We start from the raw sequence: 20,961 nt of genomic DNA on the forward strand, positions 1-20,961 counted from the left end.
CTATTTAAAACTTACAATTATCAGAAATACTAATGATGACATTTTGATATAGTTTAAATGTAATAAAGCACTTAACCCCTATTAAAGCTATATTCTATGTGCTACAATGGATTTATTGTGCAAACACACACAAATTCTCAGGTTGTTTGTGGTGTGTGTGCATACAATGCATAATGATGGGATTCCTTCATGAATACTTTGCAATTTTAAGTTTGTGATCAAATACAAACATGAATTCATGACTGACATGATTATTAACTACAATTTCACTGTTTCTTCTCCATGTTCAAGTAACATTCTTTCATGAGTTTTCTTAGCCTACATACCATGAAGAGAAGAGAGGCATGGGGTTTCAGTATTAAAGACAAATTCAGCACAATTCTGAAACAACATAATATCTGAACTAATACATATTTCCTCCACCCTCAAATGTGCTATAAATATTTAAGAGTATAATGTTGGAGAACAACGTGAACAGAATGTTGAGCAGATAGGGTCATACCAAGGTTTATAATAGAATACTAATATCATTATAGAAAATATGTTTTTACTTCAAACATATTTGCGGTACTTAATAAATTATGTAAGATTGGAAGTACAAATTATAAAGGTGGGAGGGGAAGTTGGTGTGTAAGATAATAAGGAACTTGAGAATATATTTTGGAAGAAATTGGAGTAGTAAGCTATCTGGAAATTAAATGGAAGACTGAAGAAAGAGATATTAATTTTAATTTCCACCAACTGCAAGTGGACATACATATACATGTTATCAACATTTAATATAACAAATAAATGTATATTATTACTATTTATTTGTATTAAAAGAAACTAATTTTGGATTTAACATTAACATGCTTGCATAGTAAATATTTATCAAGAAAGGTACGGTAATGGTGAGGATGTATAAAACTATATGCTGGGAAAATGAGAATCCAAATTCCACAGTAAGAAGGGGCAGGGTGGGGGGGGGGGGAATCTAATCACAAAAATGCAATACAAAAAGTGTATTTGAAATAATTGTGAGCTTCACGTATCACTGAACTTGAATGAATCCAGAGCAATCCAGTTCGCATAGTTTGAAAGTTAATATCAAATGAAATTAAAATCTTGTATTGCATTTAAATTATTTTGTAAGTCTTCATTGTATAACATTCCATTTTCTAAAAATAAATAAATGAAATAAATAAACTTGTTTCACATGTTTAAGAGTGCAATGAAGACTCCTTCCTTAGAATTTACACAAGGCTTTCGATGAAGGAACTACAAAGATGTTTGATCAGCACATAAAATTATTCATTTGTCAACTGTGATTACAATATTCCACAATCACCATTATTTTTCATGTTATTTAAATTTAAATAAATTACACCATAATGGAAGAATATTGCTTGAAATGTGTAAAACCGAAATTATGTACAAAGTACACAAAATATATAACTCACTGTCTATTTTAGATTAAGAGTGTTGTTTTTCCTTCAAATTTGAAAGTGAACAGAAGGATTTAGTCTCAATTACAGTGCGTAAACTTTTTGTGAGAAGCTTCCTGTACTTTGGAATACACATCTGCATGTATGAATCAAGAAGGATCTGTTCTCAACAGACATGAACAAAAGCTCAAAGAACGAAACCTGAGAACAATATAATTCTATGTTAAGTGCTTTTACCTTGTAAGGGGAGTTCCCTTCTCATCGAGGTGATACAGAATCCCACCCGCACCCTTCTTGTAGTAACTACGGAATGTTTCTTACATGTTTTCGCACCACAAATACTTTTCCTAAGCTCACTAATTTAGAATACCGGTGAATTGGATTTATAAATGGGCCTAAGTGCAGGATGCAAACTTCTTTATGGGCAAGGTCTGAAAGAAATTATATTTTATATTTAAGTAGTATTTTTGAAAAATTTCTATATGAAGAATGGGCCACAAATGTTTATCATGCCTAACGCACCTACTACCACATATAGTTTAATTTCTTGTGTTAAAATGTTATGGGAAGTTCTTCAACAATGATGCTTGAAGCTTTGTCAAGGGTTGCACAGTGATGGAATCTGGTGTATACTACTCATCATGGCACTGTCTATTAGTACAAGTTAGCTTATTTTATAGCACTGCAGAGAAAATGAACACTTTTCATTACAAATATTTTCTTCTTGATTTTTTGCATGTTTGGTATGTGTAAGTAGTGTGCAAGAATAGAATGCTGCACCAGGTAATTGTCTCATTACAAAGAGACTGTATCTTTAAAAAAACAAACACAAAAAATGAACACAACAATGCACAATTAAGGATAAAGAAGAAGCATGCATTACCATTGTGTTATTCCTTTTATACACAGCATATATAATAATAGAGAATATTGCATGAGTGATAATAATACAAAAACCTAGAATTCATCATTTCTTGCTTTTAGCAACATAAAACATTGATGCATGCAAGAAATGTATTAATCTACTCTAGCAACTAAAATATCAATATCAAGAATAACATCATTTCTTTCAGGGCTATGTACTACTACATAGAAAACATTTTTAGAACACTTAGAAAAAATGGAAGAGGATGTAGTGACATGTCACCTTAGCCTTCGATTCAGGAATGTAGACGTGATGAAAATGGCATATGACTGGTATGTAATCCTATATGACAACACTTATTATATCTATTAATATGTCTGTACTTTACAGTTGCAAGTTGATATGATTTACGGCAACAATACAAAATATCATAGTTAATAACAAAATTAATCACAACATTTAACAAAAAATTTTACACATATTACAGTAACATTTACTTGTTCTTTAGTCAATAAACAAATAATAACAACATTTAACTACATATAGATTCTTTTTTACAAATGAAAACACTCTCTGAACAACACAAAGCATACAGCAGGAATGACTGCTTCCTTGCCAATACCTCACTAGATTTTATCCCGCTGCATTACACAAAGTTAAGCAACCATATAATTTATTTCCAGCACATGGCACACCTACACTACTAGATTTGATAAAAAAATATATAAGAGACAGGTTTGAAATCATGAAAGAAAAGTTTTTTTAAAGTGCATTCATGATTAGAATGAATAAAACCTATCCAAAAATTCCAACCAGATATTGAAATGCACACAAATGAATGTAAAGTCATAGTTTTTACTTAGAATTTTAATTTCTATTTTTGAAAAAAATTGATGGGCAATGTGGATTGAAAGTAAGGAATAAGAAGACAGCACTTGCCACTGATATACAGGATGCTTCACATAAAACTAACACATTTCTTTCTGGTTTTATTTCAACAGGAATGCATTGTAATGTTCCGTGTTAGTTTCAGATGATGTGGGATATCTGGGAGATTCATACATCTTCAACTGTGTAGGATTTGGTAGCTGTCATTATCATATTGTCTCAGTCGCTATGAAGATGCACTACACACTACGAATTTGCATGACATTTGTTGATCAATTGAATGACATAAAGCAGCGAGAAGGGTATTTTCAACATGATGGCACCATATACATCAAATGAGTCTTTGGTGCTGCTTCAAACTTCTTTGAGGACTGAATTTCCTGAAATTTATGACTACTGAGATTACCTGATTTGACACCCACAGACTTCTTTCTGTGGGTTATTTTAAGAAAAAAGTCTACGCTACATGCCCTTCAGCTTTGGATGAATTGAAGGAGAACATTGCAAATGATATCACAGGCATTGATAACAGCATACTCCAATGAACAGCCAGGAAAATGGAACGATGTGTTCGGAGGAGGAGAAGGGCACTTTCAGCATATAATGTAAAAATTATCAAACTCCCATATCTAAGCTATATTTCAGATGTAATAATTTGTTGGTAGCTTTATTCTTGTTCATATGCATTCATGATTAAATGTGTCAGTTTTATATGAAACACACACTATTATCATATAGTAGAAACACTAAAGTTTACAAAGATGCGCCGAAATACACATACCCTAATTACTTTTGTAACTGCGTTCATATTCTAACTTCTGAATCTAGCATCACATAGTGCTGAAAATGTAACAGAAACGTATAAGATATTTTTCTGACTTGAACATATTGATAAAACATTGTGTAAGATGTAAAGTATGGTTCTGTGTTCAAGAAGGTGCTAATGTTCAATTTTATAATATTCAGGAGGGGGATTCTACAGAAAACTCCACCATAAAGAATGACCAAAGTACCTGGTTTTTTGCAGAAATAACATTTTGACTGTGAGAAGAATATTTGAGTAATATCTTACAATACATTTACTGATATGTATATACTATGAATCAATAAATAACATAGCCCATAAAAAAATTAAAATAACAATGATTCTTTAAATTAGGCAAACACAGCAACAGCGAAAATTCAGATGAAGCCAGGCTGGCTCGGTAGCTCAATGGTAGAGCAATGGCAATGGTAGAGCAATGGCATGGTATGTCAGAGACCAGGGTTAGAGTTCTGGTCGAGCCTGCATTTTTCACTGAAAAATCTACGTAATAACAATGATTGTTTCCTACATTTGTCTGCTATAAGGATTGAAATCAATTTGATGAGTGTCTGATAGAGTGCAGCACCAGCAGTGGACCTTAATCCCTATAACATACAATCATCATTATTATTGCAGTTTTTATGGGCTTATATATTGATCTGCCCCAGGTAACAATTTATAACTCATCAGAATGATGCAGCTTGTGGAAGTTTCTGGAATTTCATTTATTTAATTTCTTTGTATATTTTAGAAAAATAATATAATAATCATAAATGGTTCAAATAAAGCATTACGCAGTTTTCTCTATGACAGCATAGTTATTGTGTAATTTTATGATGGTAGGTGCTATGTTAACATGCAACTTCTTCTAGGACAAAAAATATCATTTCTAAAGGAATAACGATAATTTTTAAGTGTGAATTATTTCTTTTGTAATGTTGGGAACATATTTCTTTGAAAATTTGTATATAGTACATTTTACTGTACATATATTGCCACTGGTATATCTAAAATTATCAGCACAGTTTAGTATAGATTCAGCCACTGATGAGTATAAAAGAACCACCAAAGTGGACAACCACTGCCAGAAACTGTATTCTTGAGTGGGTAACGTTAACTGCAGTGTGATCATGTGCTGGAAACTTTGAGTACAGAATAAGTTACTTCACTAACACAAGATTATAAACAAACTCATATTTACAAGTAATACGCTGCATACATAAAATCATACTGGAGTTAGCAAACTATCGACTTTCAAGTTGCGCCATGCTACGTCACAACTTACCATTACTGAACCACATTCAAATACTGGTGTTCCTGGAATCCTAAGAGCATTCATCAGATCACTGTCATCGAGCTGATTTAAAAAAAAATATATTAATGTTCAATAGTTTCCTTGGGTAAATGGATCAATATGCAAAATTTTGCCAATACTAATGAATGATATTCTATCAATCCGATATAGAATTGCATATACTCAACCTCCTTAACTAACGTATGTAATGGTATTTACTTTACAAAACCAGAAGGCATGAATTATAATTTTATATTTGTAAACATTAACAAAATGGCAAAATGTTGTACTAAATTACAGGATACTTATAGAAATATTGGATCAGTTATAATTGGTGGCAATTTTACTGATGAAATGATGTATCGCTGCTGTTACTGATAAAGAGTACTAATATGATTAAAGCAATGGAGGTGCTACAAGGAAAATTAAGATAAGGCATGGAGTGAGTATAAGCATAAATACTGCACTGCACTGCCATTTCTTTATCAGTGACTAACCGTAATGTGTTTTACAGTTATTACTTTGTACTTATTTACGTGGGTACTTTAAACGTTGCTTCTTAAGGCTTTGGCCGATGCAAGCCAAGTTGTTTTTGAAATTTCCTCTCATTGTAAAACTGCTATGATATTCCAAATTCTGTAGAATAACATCTGCTTAGAATTTCTTCTAGAGCATTTATTTGAATCTTTGCATTTTGCTGTCGTCTAGATATTCACAATAATTTAATAGTTTACACAGCCATAAAAATACTGCAAATATGTATACAACAGCAAAAGCCATAGATTCATGTGAATGCTCTAGAAGGAATTCGAAGCAGATATAATTTTTCAGATTTTAGTCAGACAACAATTTTTCAAAACTAGAGGAAATATTGAAAATAGCTTTGCTGGTTCAGCCAAAACCCTTAAGTTAATTTCTTAACTTGCTTCAAACTTTTTTAGCTACATATTTCATTACTGGATAACCCCTTATATTTTCCTTTCTTAACTCATATAATTAACAGAAATGAAAACTTGTTCCAAGCTGATATCAATGTAAATTTATTGGTATTGGAAAATATCAATAAATATATAATAATATATTATATTATTTATTAATTATAAATATATATCAGATACCAGGTGATATTTTTCGGAGCCTGTGAACATCATGGAGTCTGAAAAAAAAAACAAAGACTGCATGACACTTTCATAGAATCTAATTATTTTGCACCAGTATTATGTGAAACAATGAATTTTGTGATTACATGACAGCTTATTTTAATATTCTGACATAATTATTTGAATATTGGAAAGCAACACTCCTGTAAACTGATGTGGTATAAATGCAATGGAATGCTTATGTATTAATATTAAGAAATATTGTGAAAAACTTTTAGCTGTTACAAATTCAAATATTGGCACTGGTAATGAGTACTGGTGCGTGTATCAGTTTAAATTGATATCTGCTCAGGCCCAAGGAAAATGCTTTAAAAAATTCCCAAAGTTTGCAAACATGGAATTTACAAAATATTGAAAAACCTTTTCCTACCTGAAAATTTTGAAATTAATTTGCTTTTAACAAGTTTTGATTTATACTCCTTCCAATTTTGCTACATTCTCTATTAAAGCTAGCAACGTTATTTGCATATTCACCTTAGGAAACTACTGTCCAGTAGAAAAAAGTTTATGTTTGTGGATGTATCATGCACGAAATTGCGAAACTATTTATTATTAGGCAAATGTATTAATAGATTTCTGGATTCTGGAACATACCAGTACATAATAGAATCAAATTCTTTAGCAGCTGAATTTGGAAACGAGGAAAGCAAAGAGCACTAACACAACATTTCAAGATTACTTTTCTACCATACAGCCTTTGGGAACATTAACAATCAAAAGTCTTGTTTTTGGCATGTGTGTTTGAGGAGTGTACTTACATGTATGTAGAGGACTAAGAACAGCACATACACATGTACATTCTATGCACACTTGTTCAAACTGTGGACTTCCAGAAAACAGAATATCATTCTCTGTGGAATGTTCACTGCATTGTTGCAACCAGAGTAGCAACCAGAGTAACTGAACACAAGAAATAAATTAACATTACTCACCATCACATGTAACACACAGACAAATAATAAAATCCAGCGAGAGTGTACGTACATTATCAATACCACACATTAAAACGTGGAACAGCAAGACTATCACCTCTCTAGTTACATACGAACTATGAGAGTTTTTTTGGTATTACTTATTATTCTAGAACACTAATGACTTAACAGCACAGTAAATGTCTACCCTCTACCTTGAAACAATGCATTTGTATGCAGAAAAAGAACCACCTTTTGCTACAAATTTATTTGCTATTTCCTTTTCGACTTACTAACACCAGAAACTGAAAGTCTAATGATAAAATAATTGAAGGAATGAGCACAATCTTAGTATTTTGAACATTTTTCAAGTTTTCTTTTCTTTTTTTGGAATTGCAGTTTACTTTGGCACAGTGTTAAGACAAAAAGAAAAAGAAAAACTAAAAAAAGATACTTTTTTAAATAGAAAATATTCTTACAATTCTTAACAATATAAAACAATAACATTTCACTGCAGACTTAATTCTTAATAGCTATTTAATTTTGGCCTACGGCCGGCCACACGTAACTTCCTTCCTTATTCCGATTTTTTCTTTCCTTTTTTTTTTTTGATTCACACTCAGATTAAGAATTGTTGTCATGCTATAAACTGAACACCCGTAGATTTTTGAGATTTGTGAACGAACAACATATTTCCCAGTGCCTATCAGAAACAAGTTTTTGTTTAAAAAATACCTATCTTGCCATCAGGATCCATAATGAATATTTTTTTATATAAAAAAAGTATAGATAATTATTTTTTCAAAACATACCTATTCTTCACAAACCTTGTTAAAAAATAACCATCACAGCCCTTCATGAACACTCCGCACTTTTCATTTTTATTGTATTTTAAAAAATTATTTATCACTAACCAAAGACTAAAATGCCAGTCTTCAGAAGAGCTATTTGAAATCGAGTAGTCTCTGCAGTTTGCACAGCATTGCAGACAATATTTCAGAAATTACATGTAAAACAATAAATTTCTGTAAAAGGGCGTACATGGTATTAGGATTCCAGTGCTTCCTCAGCCTATGTACAGCATACAGATAGCAATAGCATTATCCAATCAACAGATGCAAGGAATTTTACACTGACTTATTAATAATTGAATAAAGTGGTGAAATACATGAAAAAAGTATGGGTCAAATATGACAATTATATTAAACTGTTTTATGCCAGTTTGGATACACATCAGATACGTTGAGTAGCAATGGAACCTTTCTGTATAAGGAATATATTATTGGCAGATTTAGTAAAGGATACTTAAAACGACAGGCAAAGATTATGACATATGTCTTGTACCTGCCCTAACAATAGTAAATTTGATTCCTGCCTCTTATAGCATCAGAAATGGCTGCATATCAAGTGAATCTTACAATAACAGATATGAGTTTGCTTATTACATACTCTATTACTAAGTATATGTAAATACACAATGCTAAAATTGTATACCATCTTCAAAACTGGCACAATTTAAATGTATTTTTTATATAAATTAATTAAGTTGTTCCTATTGCCACCACAGATATCAAGCTTTACCCTAATCTTGAAATAATCTTCATGGATTTTGGAAAAATTTAAAAAGCAATTCCAAACACTATATTTTTTTTAAGTGGTCTTACACATAATGTACACTCATTTTTGATAAGCTCACTTCCAATCTCCTTACCCGATCTCAAATAATACTGAACCAGAGCAAATCATCAAAGCAATACTGAGATGTTTCTTTCAATATCCAACCCACTCCTTCCACCACACACTGCTTATACAGTCACGGACACTTCTGAGTTGTAATGATCCTATTGAAAGTAAATGGAACCGTTACAACCTAGAAGTGTCCATGACTGTACAATGCATTCAAAACAAGTGCAAAAAATATTTCTCATTCTTAGGAACAGCAACATGTAAGTATGAGATGCTCATCAACAGCCAATGCTATGGGAGAAAATTAATTTCTTTAAAAATTCGTGCTATAAAATCAAAACACATCTCAACATATCATGAGATAGCCAATTAAAACATTAAAAGTTTTCACTAAGAAGCCAGATTATCCAGAAACAAATTCAAAGTCTACTGGGATATAATCACGAGGAAATGCATTGGAATGACCTTCTGATGGCATGCAAGTATACACAGAATAGACACAGGGTTGACCAGTAGATCCTCCTATGATTGCTGATCATTATACAAGAGTAAGAGCTCTAAACTCTAAAAATGATCATTGACTGTGTTAAAGTTAACACAAATCTAAAAATAAGATTTTATGTACATTTTGGCTATGTGATTTCTCTTTTTAAATAACAAGAATAATGGTTGAAGTACGACAGGAAAGCAAAGTAAAAACCTGAATCAGGTAACAGGAAAACTGACTGCATTCAAGTCACCACTTGTGAACCAGGATTTGCATTCCTTTTCGCATAACCATTATTTTCCTCTTGGATGTAGAGGTCTGCACGAGTGCAGAATGTAGAGTTACAGATCTTCAAACCCTCTGGTCTGTAACGCCTCCTTCAGTGTGTAATATAGCTGCAGCTGTTGGTCAGGCTTTAGGCTGAAAACCTTAAAGAAAGAACAAATGATAAGCAAGGAGCTTCCTTGCACACTTCATACACTCAATTACGATTACGTACAAGGAAACTAGAAAAGATTAGCATAATTAAACTAACTGCCCATAGTTTGTAGAATTTCACTAACATGAAGTTCTAACATCAAGTTATTTCAAGGGAACCCTGCATTTTTCCACTTGACACACAACTCTTCTGGTCCCCACGAAGCAAAATGTTACCAAAAAATTCCCAGATTATACACTTCCCTGCATTATAAAGTTTTTTTTTCTTAATACAATTACCTGAAAAATGTATAAAAGTTCCACTGTAATTACATCAAAGTTTGTTATATTTGGTTTTTACTCATTTGTATGGATGATTTTCACAACTGAAGTATAAAATTAGCTGAATCAAGAATGTCAACCACTCATTTGTTTTCTGTTCTTGGCTTGTGTACTGTACTTCAGTCGAACCCATGCCAACTCTTTGGTGGTGCAGTTTTTCCACAGTAATTTGGGTGGGTGGTGAGCAGAGGTAAGGTACTACATCTGAACAGGCAAGATGGGTAGTAAAAGAGACAAAGAATATCAAGAGACAAAAAAAAAAAAAAAGAGAACATTATTGTTATTGAATTTTGATTTTCTGCCAAAGGTCCCACGTCCGAGTCCCAGTCAGGGAAGGGTGTTATTTGAGAATGCTTCATCATCAATTTCATCTGATCATCTCTCATCCTCATCATCACAATTAGCTAAAAGTGGCAGAAATGAAATGTAAAATAACAAAATTGCAAATTTCAATACACAAAAACAAAAAAAGAATATAGGTGTTAGAAACATGTATACCTTAATAAGAGCAATCAAATTCATTGACTTTACTGAGGATTAACCTCTAGCGGCCGGTTGGTACAATTGTCATCCCAGCACCTGTAACCCCCTTGACAATGGCTGGGTTAGCAGTTGACCCGGTAATATGTGACTTCACTTAACAAATCAAGATTTTTCACATTTATTTTTGTAAGTAAACATACGATGGTATGCCACACTCGAAGAACAAAACAAATCTCTTATGTCCATTTGCACCAACATTGCACAAACTCACACGGTTGCAAATATCTACAAGTCAGGGTAACCCTCGAGTTGAGATCATCTTCCACAGGACCAATCTGAAAAGCATGGCAGGTCATGCAAGCCATGGAACCTGGGGTTTAGTTGACGATAGTAGTTTTTGAGTTTACTCAAAGTAAGTGCCTTGATGTCATACATGTGGAAGTATGTGATTGATTACCTGTTTTGAGTAGGTGTCGTTCTGCTCATGGTGTGGCTGAATTATGATGATAAAAAAAAACACTGATGGAAGTAATGGGACAAAAATTCTGACAAGCAACGGGCACGAGAAAATTTCATGCACATAACAAAGATGGGACAAAAAACATTCTATGTGAATAAATTTTGAAAATATTGCAGCTTGCAATCATAGTAAGTAGTCTTACAGTGGCGTTGTAGTAAACTACGTATTATACATCAACCTGCATGTTACATTCACTATTATTTTTTAGCTAATATTTACATTGATAATTATTTTGATATTTTTTTTTCATATTTATTTTTCTATGTCTACTGAAGAATTGATTCCATACACTATTCAACGTGCAATTTGCCAATTTTTTGTACAAGATGCAGCAACTGCTATTGTAACAAGAAGAAACCAAACTAAAAAAATGGAATTAAAAAAATTATCTCAAAGTATAATGCAAATTTTGCAGGTTTTAAATTCAATGGCTGTGATTCATGTTGAAGAAGAGTACATTTTGGTAGTAGTGAAGAAGAAGGTTATAAATAAATGTATTATGAAACAAAATCTTATCAAGTAATAATAATAATTCACCCTCGTTCATAATACTGCAATGTTCCACCTCATCTGGTTACTGAGTGTATGTTTATGTTTGTATTACATCTGCAATTTTACAAACTCTGCACTGCAGAATGTGCACAGTAAACATCTACCAAACTATATATATTTAATGACAGACTATATATTTATATATACGAGGGTTATTTTTAAGTAAGGTCTGTTTTGCAATAAAAACGAAGTAATAGTTTTTCTTGTATGTAAGCATTGCTTGCATTGTAGAATTATTTTCCTGTAGTTTACGGTTATTACAAGCATAAGAAAACAGTTTTTCTTAGTGACATTTCAGGAGAACACACGCTCCTTTCATCAGACATTTATTTTCATTTTGACTAAAGATACAGTTATAACAATGATTAGTAATTTTTTAAACAAAAAGAATCTGTTATATAATGGATGTTGTCAATGTTACATTGTTGTAATATAGCAACTTAACTGTGAAAAGAAGCAGTCTGTTTTATTTTTATTTCAGATTTTTTTTTTTAAATTATGAATCCCAAATATTATCAGGTAATTCAAATTCACCATTGTTTTCACAAAGTCTCTTGATGTTTTCTGTTACATTAAATTTTAAATTCTTATGCTTTTAATAACCGTTAACTACAGGAAAATAAAATGTTTTTCAAAAAGATATTTATTTTCTGAATTTACATACACTTCTCTATTTTTCTACATAATTTTCTTGCCGATTTAAACATTTATCGTAACGAACTACGAGTTTTTGGATACCCTCCTCATAGAACTCTGCCGCCGGTGATGATAGCCAGTTACTCATGGTCGTTTTCACTTCTTCATCAGTGTCTAAAAATGCTTGCTGCCCAGGAAGGTCTTCAGATAGCGGAAGAGGTAGTAGTCTCTAGGTGCAAGGTCCAGACTGTATGGCAGATGATCAAATACTTCCCAGCCAAAAGATTCGATCAGATCTTGAGTTTGAGCCGCAGCATGTGGCCTTGCATTATCATGTATCAGTACGACACTGGCTGACAGCATTCCATGTCGTTTGTTCTGGATTGCTTGATGAAGTTTTCTTAGTAGGAAGCCGAGTTAATTTATTTTGATTTTCTTAAACATTTTAACGAAGCATACAGACTGACGCCGTTAATGCAAATGGCGTTGGATGCTGCTCAAAGAATGCCGGGAGCCTGCGTGCGCACTCATTCCCACGTGCAATTTCTAACTGTATTCACAAACAGACCTTGCGCCTAGCGACTATCACCTCTTCCGCCATCTGAAGACCTTCCTGGGCAACAAGCGTTTAGACACTGATGAAGTGAAATCGACCGTGAGTAACTGGCTATTATCACAGGTGGCAGAGTTCTATGAGGAGGGTATCCAAAAACTTGTAGTTCGTAATGATAAATGTTTAAACTGTCAAGGAAATTATGTAGAAAAATAGAGAAGTGTATGTAAATTCAGAAAATAAATGTTTAAAAAAAAAAATGCTTACTTTGTTTTGCAAAACAGACCTTTCTTAAAAATAACCCTCGTACATACATATTTTTCAAAATATTTGGATAAGGGCCACATGGCATCAAAGGTACTATTGTAGTGATTTGCTACAAATTTCAAGCTCTTAACATCCATAGGGGCAATGAAAGAACATAATTTTCACCAAAATTTGATACAATGCTTTTCATAGGTGCGTTATTAAATTTTATAAGGACAAAAAGAGATTACATATGAGATTTTTCATTAACTGTGGTTTATTGTAGTGGCCATAACAACCTTCCAAATCAGTTTTTTTTATAAAATTTAAAAATTTTTTATTCTTCTTTTGTTAACTTCTATTATTTGGAAATAAAATATTTAAATTTCACCATCGCTGAGAGCTTGTCATCCTGCAAAAAAACAAAACCGATTTCATCTCTCTACAACAATTAGTTCTCCTACTGTGCACATTTGAAAATAATGCACTTGATAAGCCCCTATGCCAAGAGTCTACAAAGTGTCAGCTAAGTGCCTGCTAAAGGCTAAGAGAAATATCCTCAGAGAGAGACCTGGCCAGTGTTGTATTCTGAGTTCCTCTCAACAGAAATTAGAAGTTTGATTTTCTGAGAAGAAAAATTTTGCATATGAGTTGTTTATAAAGAAACTTTTCCTGGGATAAAAGCCTATCAATAGTGTAGTGGTTAAAGCAGTAGGGAATCTGATTTGAGGGGAGTGGGGTACAAAAAGAGTTCACCCTCCATATATATGGTGTCACATTTCATTTTTACAGTGTAATTTCTTGAACTTTTAATGTAAATCATGAAGATCTCTTCACAATAAAGGAGGAGAATACACCACTCAATCTGGCTTAAGGCTAGAACCGAATCTAATCATAGTTTTATGAATAATTATACCATATACACCCTTGAGCAAAAAAAAAAAGTCCAAACCTTGTGAATTTCTACACGTCCTCAATTTCCCTACAAAATACAATTCTCATCTTTGGAAAAACCTACTTCTAATTCTCATGCCTAGATGTTCATGTTAGAGGAAGGAAATCCCTCTTACAGCAATACTCAAGGTCGCCTGAGATGATATTCTTGCCGTATCCTCCCTGAACGCAAAGCTGAGGAATAAATCTACCACTCGACAGCAACTATCTAGAATGTGTGGAATTACAAATCTTACAGGTTTTCATGTTATTATTAATATTTTCTTTATTATTAGTATTATCATCTTATGAAAATGTCGGGTATCTTATAGTTTTCTTTCACATACATGAACTACTAGACGTTTCGATATTTGTAAGGAACAAGTAATATTTTGATTAACGTTCTTATACTAGGTTCTTCAATCTTGAAATGTTTCTGATAAATGAAAACACCAATTTATAACGAATATTGCAGCACACTAGCCAACGTTGTGTTTTCAAAAATTATTCTCAAATGGTTTGAAACGGTAGTGAAAACAAGAGGGCAATTTTAATAATCATACATTATAAACTCTCCACACAACACAAGAAAGAGAAAAAACTATTGGTTAGGCGGAGACTCGAACATGCAATCAAAATGTCAATTTGAGTTTATAAGTTGGAATCCCTAACCAACTACTCTACTCTAGCTCTCTCTCTTCTCTCACCATCTCTCTTCCCTAAACATGCTCTTCCGGGCTCGCTCGGTAGATACTCCGTGGCACATTTCGTCTGGCCACTTTTTGCAATTTTAAATTTCGAGAGGCCTGTTGATATATTTCCCCCATAAACTGTAGTTTGGTTTGTGGCCATGAATATTTTTATATCCTTACGTATGACTGTTGTAGGAATTTAACAAGCTCTTACAAGCCAAATGCTGAGTCGGGAAGACTGCCACGATGATCGACAGTGTTACTAACTTTGAAGAACTAGCTCCTTTTGCAGTTTCATTGTCATAATTAAGAAGAACAAGTGTGTTGTTTCTGTAAGCAAACATCCAATTGCTACTGTGTTCATTTCTAGCTATATATGTGTTTTGTGTACGTATGTTTATGTGCGTGCATGTTTGTGTATTTTTTTTTCTTTTCAGAATTTATTTTGTGCAAAAAATTCAGCATATAATGTTTATAAAGTTGAAATGAAGTATTTTTAATCGTTTTTTGGAGCGAACATACCAATCTTCTTTCTCATTTTCACCGAGTTTTACAAGACCGATCCTTCAAGTTATCTGCAGCAATAGCAATGTTAACGAATGAAGCAGGGGCAAATAGTGTATTGTGAAATGTATCAATTGTTTTATTATTCGTCAGAAATAAGTAAATACATCAATTACATATCTTTTGTAACATCACCAAGACTTTGACGTACTGGTGATGCTACTTTCTCGTACGTGAGGTTTGCTACACTGCCCCACCTTTTTGCCACATCGTGCAGATTTGGACTTTGGTCCTCCCCCCGCTCAACATCTCTGTGGCATGACTTCATTATACTCTGTCCCAGGTATCTCTGAGCAAGCAAACTAAAACAAGTCTTTGCGCAAGTAGTGACACAAGATGGCTCTACCAATGAACACATAAGATGGAATGGGGGGGGGGACGACGACTGCAGCCTCTGAAGCAGCATATACTGTTTCAGACCCACCCATTCGCTTTCTCCCCTTCTCTGCCACTATGCATGACTTGCTCCACAGATTCCAGGGACAGAGTATAGTCATAAATGATATCTTTGGAGAGGGTATGTCAGTGACAGAAAATACCTGGCTTACCTGTTGTAGGAGCTTTTGAGGTGAAGCTGTTTGTATGAAGCTAGAGATGTAAACATTAACAAATGTAGCCATTAGGTACTGACAGTCAAATCTATCCATTATTCCTCCATGGCCAGGAATTATATCTCCGAAATCCTAATCAAGAAAAACAAAGTGTTTAACAAAATATTGTGCACCACAACAACTTGCATGTTTTCTTTCTTATTATATTAATTTTTTTATCACTCTACGCTAATTACAGTGATGAAGATGAACAGTGAATTGACGAAAAGACAAACACAATGAAACATTCATGCCTTATCTTGGATTTGAACCTAGGAACTATGACTCCATAGTGGTAACGAACGAGAACAGCTTGATCATGGAGGCTGCCTCAACATTTATGTTAACTAACCGAACATTACTAATCATTCTCATTTTTCTCAAGTTACTGCGTTAAATAAATTATAAAATGGACAACATGAACATAAAGCATGCTGAAACCATATTAACTTGCACATAGATCAAGGGCACAAGCCCAATTTTTGTCCAAAGAGGTCACCTATAATAATTACTGTAATTATCAATTTGATGCAAAAATAATGGCAGATTTTGAACAGTAACTTTGAAATGCTCTAATTTAGATTCAACGCCATTTTCATTAATCAAAATATAAAAAAACATTGCAATCAACACATTTTCGCCAATGAGAAACAAGTTTATTTATTCCGGTAGCATAAAATTCCAGGCTTCTGGAGTCGATGAAATCTCGGAAGACGTTTTTGACAGCATCCTGGTTGTTGAAGCATTTCTCTCATAAGTTGTCGAGATGCTTAATGAAGTGGAGGTCGGTTGGCGAGAGGTTCAGTGACTATGGTGGATGGGGCAGAGTTCATAGCCCAATTCGTTTCATCATCCGCAGTGTTGATTGTGTGAAGTGTGGTTGATTGTTGTCGTGCAGATTGGGCATTTTCTGTTGGCCAATGCCAAACATAGGTGTTGGAAGTTTCCTGTACATTTTATCAACTTCATGACAATACTTCTCTGCTGTGATGGTTTCGCCGGGATTCAGAAAGTTGTAGTGGATGACACGGGCAGCAGACCAGCAAACACTAGTCACCATGATCATCTTTTAATGCAATTTTGGCTTTAGGAAGTGTTTAGGAACTTTATTTTGGAACAACCATTGTGTTGAATGTGGCTGATTGTTGTAACAGTTGGGCTGAAAAGTTCGTAGGCTGACTCATAGATGGCGTTACTAGAATTAAATCCATGTGATTTTTACTTAGTACTAACCTTCAAAAGATACATGTATAAATTTCACAGCTGCCGGATAATTAGTTCGTGAGATATAGCATTGTGAGTGAAGCAGCTTTTGTTATTGTGAAAAAATGGATAAAAAATAATTTCATGTGTTAATAAAGCATTGCTTTTTGGCGAAAAAAAATACTGTTGAAGCCAAGGCTTGGCTTGATAAACATTATTCGGACTCTGCACCAGGAAAATCAACCATTGAGAAGTGGTTTGCTAAATTTAAACGAGGCGAAATGAGCATCGAAGACCATGCACGCAGTGGACGCCCCAAAGAGGCTGTTACCGACGAAAACATAAAAAAAGTCCACAAAATAATTTTAAATGATCGTAAAGTGAAGTTGATCGAGATAGCTGAGATTATTACATAGCGTTGTTGGAGCGTTTAAAGGATGAAATCACGAAAAAACGGCCCCATTTGAAGAAGAAAAAAGTGCTGTTTCATCAAGACAATGCACCGTGTTCACAAATCAATGAAAACGATGGCAAAATTATATGAATTAGACTACGAATTGCTTCCCCATCCACCATATTCTCCAGATCTGGCCCCCAGTGACTTTTTCCTGTTTGCAGACCTTAAAAGAATGCTCGCTGGAAAGAAATTTAGCACTGATGAAGAGGTAATCGCTGAAACTGAGGCCTATTTTGAGGCTAAAGAGAAATCGTACTATAAAAATGGCATCGAAAAATTGTATGACCGCTATAATCGTTGTATCGCCCTCAAAGTCAACTATATTGAATAATAAAATCGAATTTTGTAAAAAAAAATTTTTTTACTATGTTAGCCTACGAACTTTTCAGCCCAACTGTTATAGTATGTATCCACTTTTCGTTGCACGTCACAATATGCTTGAGAAATGAATCATTATTGTTACGCAAAAGTAGTGCAAAGCTCATTTCAAAATGGCGATTTAGTTCTCCTTCAATTCGTGAGGCACTCACTTATCGAGTCTTTTCACCTTTCCTATTTGCTTCAAATGGCGAACAATGGTCAATTGATTAACATCGAGTTCTTCTGCAATCTCTTAAGTTGTTTTCAGCAGGTCAGCTTTGATTTTCACCTTCCTCCCCAGCCGTACCCCCCAAAGTGGCCATTGTCAACTTCCAAGTGATGCCCACGACCTCCTAATCTTTGATAATCATATCGCTGGAACATAATTTTTAGAACTACCTGCGCACTTTACTCTCAAAAACGTTTTCCTCGCACCATGCTTTAATGGCATTTCGAGTTGCTTCTGTGACACTCTGATCAAGTTTTAACTCATGAAGCAAAACAATGTGCATTTCATGCTTTGGCTGCATCATTGTAAATAGCTCATAATCAAGATAAATCAAGAGTTAGAAAAATTATTTTAAGGCATATAGATTAAGCAATAAAAAAGCTTTAAAATGATATGCAACAAGCAATATAATCAATATGAAGCAAAACACAGCGAACCAATTCAGCCATTATTATTGCATCAACCCTAATAGGACTGAGCTAATACCACTTTGGACCAATTCCGTACCATTGCTGATACTCTTAATGATTTCCATTGATACTGATGGTTGAACGTTGTAGCAATTAAATGTTGTTCAAAATATTGATTAATATTAGAGGGTGAGTATTCCACTCCAATTATAAACATCAATTTAATAGTTTTGCTTCAAAATATTCCAGAATTACATAAAAATATTAAAATTCCTGCTACACAATCACAAAATACAATTTTTTACACAATACTGGTGCAAAATAAAAGAAACAAATAAATTTTACACATGGCCATATTTAGAGGGGGGGTTAGGGTTTACCCCCCCCCCTTCCCGAAACTTCTGGCATGTTGGATTAATGGAAGTTCAGAAACCAAAATTTGTAGCACATTTTCAAAAAATTATTCTCAGTTTTACAAAAATACAACAGGGAGACAATGCTGAAATGATCGAGCTAGAATTTTCAAACATTTTGAATTCTGAAATTTGACGGAAATGGGTATATTTCTTGCAGCTCACCTGCGACCCCTTCATTTTCACTTGTACTGTCCTCTTTCCAGTGCTCTTCCTGGATCTGACTGAAAATTCCCTTGTGATTGTTCCAAAATTAACAATAGTAACACTGTTAAGCCTTGTTTCCATGTTAATAAAACATTAAAATACTGACCAAGGCAAATTTATTGTATAAAAAAATATAAACTAATAAAAATGTAACGTTTCCACCCTCTAACAGGGTCTTCTTCAGACAAAGATCTCTTTCAATTTATTGTGAATCATTGTCTGAAGAACACCCTGTCAGAGGGTGGAAATGTTACATTTTAAGTGTTTATTTTTTAATACAATAAATTTGCCTTGGTCAGCATTTGAATGTCTTATTTTTTACCAAAATTCCCGTTCCAACTTTTTAATTCCCTGTTCGATATGGGTTTATATCCCCCTTGATAAGAGCTTAAAACTAGGATATCCAGCTTCATAGCGCATTACATTCACTATCCTTCACCCAGCGGTCGATATAGTACATACATTTAACCTATATACGGTCCTATAAAACATATACTTGTATAGTGCATAGTGGTTTTGTATAGTGCTGTTTAGTAAGCATAGGAACAATATGAGCATTCTTAGAAACCCCCTTCCCCCGAATCGGCATAATTTATTACAAGTTACAAAATAGCAGAACGTTTATTAGTTTTATTGTTAATAACGGAAATAAAGTCCAGTTAGGTAGTCTTCAATCAAAATAACCAAAGAAAAACAGCATTAGGTTACAATACAGGCATCAGGTTACCATTTAATCTAAAGAATAACTGGTTCCACAGTTTTCAAAATTCCAAAAAATAAGTTTTGTGAATGGTCAAATAACATAAACTTTATGACTAAAATTTCTTACTTTTAAAGCTTTCTCCTGAAGGTATCTAAAATTTAATAACAAAATATAATAACTGTGCATTTCAGTACACACTGCATGAAATGTACAAAAAAGATGGTAATAAAAACAGTTGTGCTGCATATTCACACTTCTGATGGATAAGGTACAGAAGACTCTCCTCAAGGATATAAGGACAGCAACAACAACAATAATAATAATAATAATAATAATAATAATAATACATTTGGAAAAAATAGTTTATTATGAAATTTTAATTATTATTATTTAATAATTACTATTATTTCTATTATTCAAATTTCTTGCGACGCACATGGGAACAATTATAAGTGAACCCCCCCCACACACAAATTTCGCACACATTACAATACAAAAAAAATAATTTCCATTGTACCCAATGCCATACCATTATGAAATTTTGCACACAAATATTCAATTGATGTCTTCAAAACATATATTTTTTTCAAAAAATTAAAAATGGCATTTTTGAGATTTCAAAAAAAACTTTTTCCCAAGTGGTTTAAAAATTACAAAATTCAAATACCAGTCATGTTGCATTTCAAATTAAAGCTCATTAAAAGCAAAAGAGAATGGCACCAATTTGAGCTCCTTAGGTCAAGTAGTTTTTGATCTACAGCTGTTTAAATATTTCAAAATGTCAAATTTTGGGATATTTGCTTTTTGAAAGTCAATAACTCAAAAACTAAAGCTGAAAAAAATCTGAAATTTGGCAGTTTTCGTCAAGTTTACTGGTACTACCACTGCACCAAAAATTATCTATTTCTGAATTGTCAAGGTTCAGACC

At 33.4% G+C, this 20,961-nt stretch overlaps 1 protein-coding gene across 1 annotated transcript in view; it reads right to left on the reverse strand.

The window, feature by feature from the left end:
- Nucleotides 1–5,529: 5,529 nt before the first annotated feature.
- Cds (CDP-diacylglycerol synthase) overlaps nucleotides 5,530–20,961 on the reverse strand; it is an 83,544-nt gene continuing 68,112 nt past the window's right edge. Inside the window, exons 8-9 of the mRNA XM_083123906.1 lie at nucleotides 16,010–16,144; nucleotides 5,530–9,951 (exon numbers count right to left, since the gene is read on the reverse strand). Coding sequence (XP_082980032.1) covers nucleotides 9,865–9,951; nucleotides 16,010–16,144 — 222 coding nt within the window. The 3' untranslated portion in view covers nucleotides 5,530–9,864. The remainder of the gene's footprint in view (nucleotides 9,952–16,009; nucleotides 16,145–20,961) is intronic.

This window comes from Lepisma saccharinum, chromosome 1, assembly GCF_977018435.1.
Source record: "Lepisma saccharinum chromosome 1, izLepSacc3.1, whole genome shotgun sequence".
NCBI lineage: Eukaryota > Metazoa > Arthropoda > Insecta > Zygentoma > Lepismatidae > Lepisma > Lepisma saccharinum.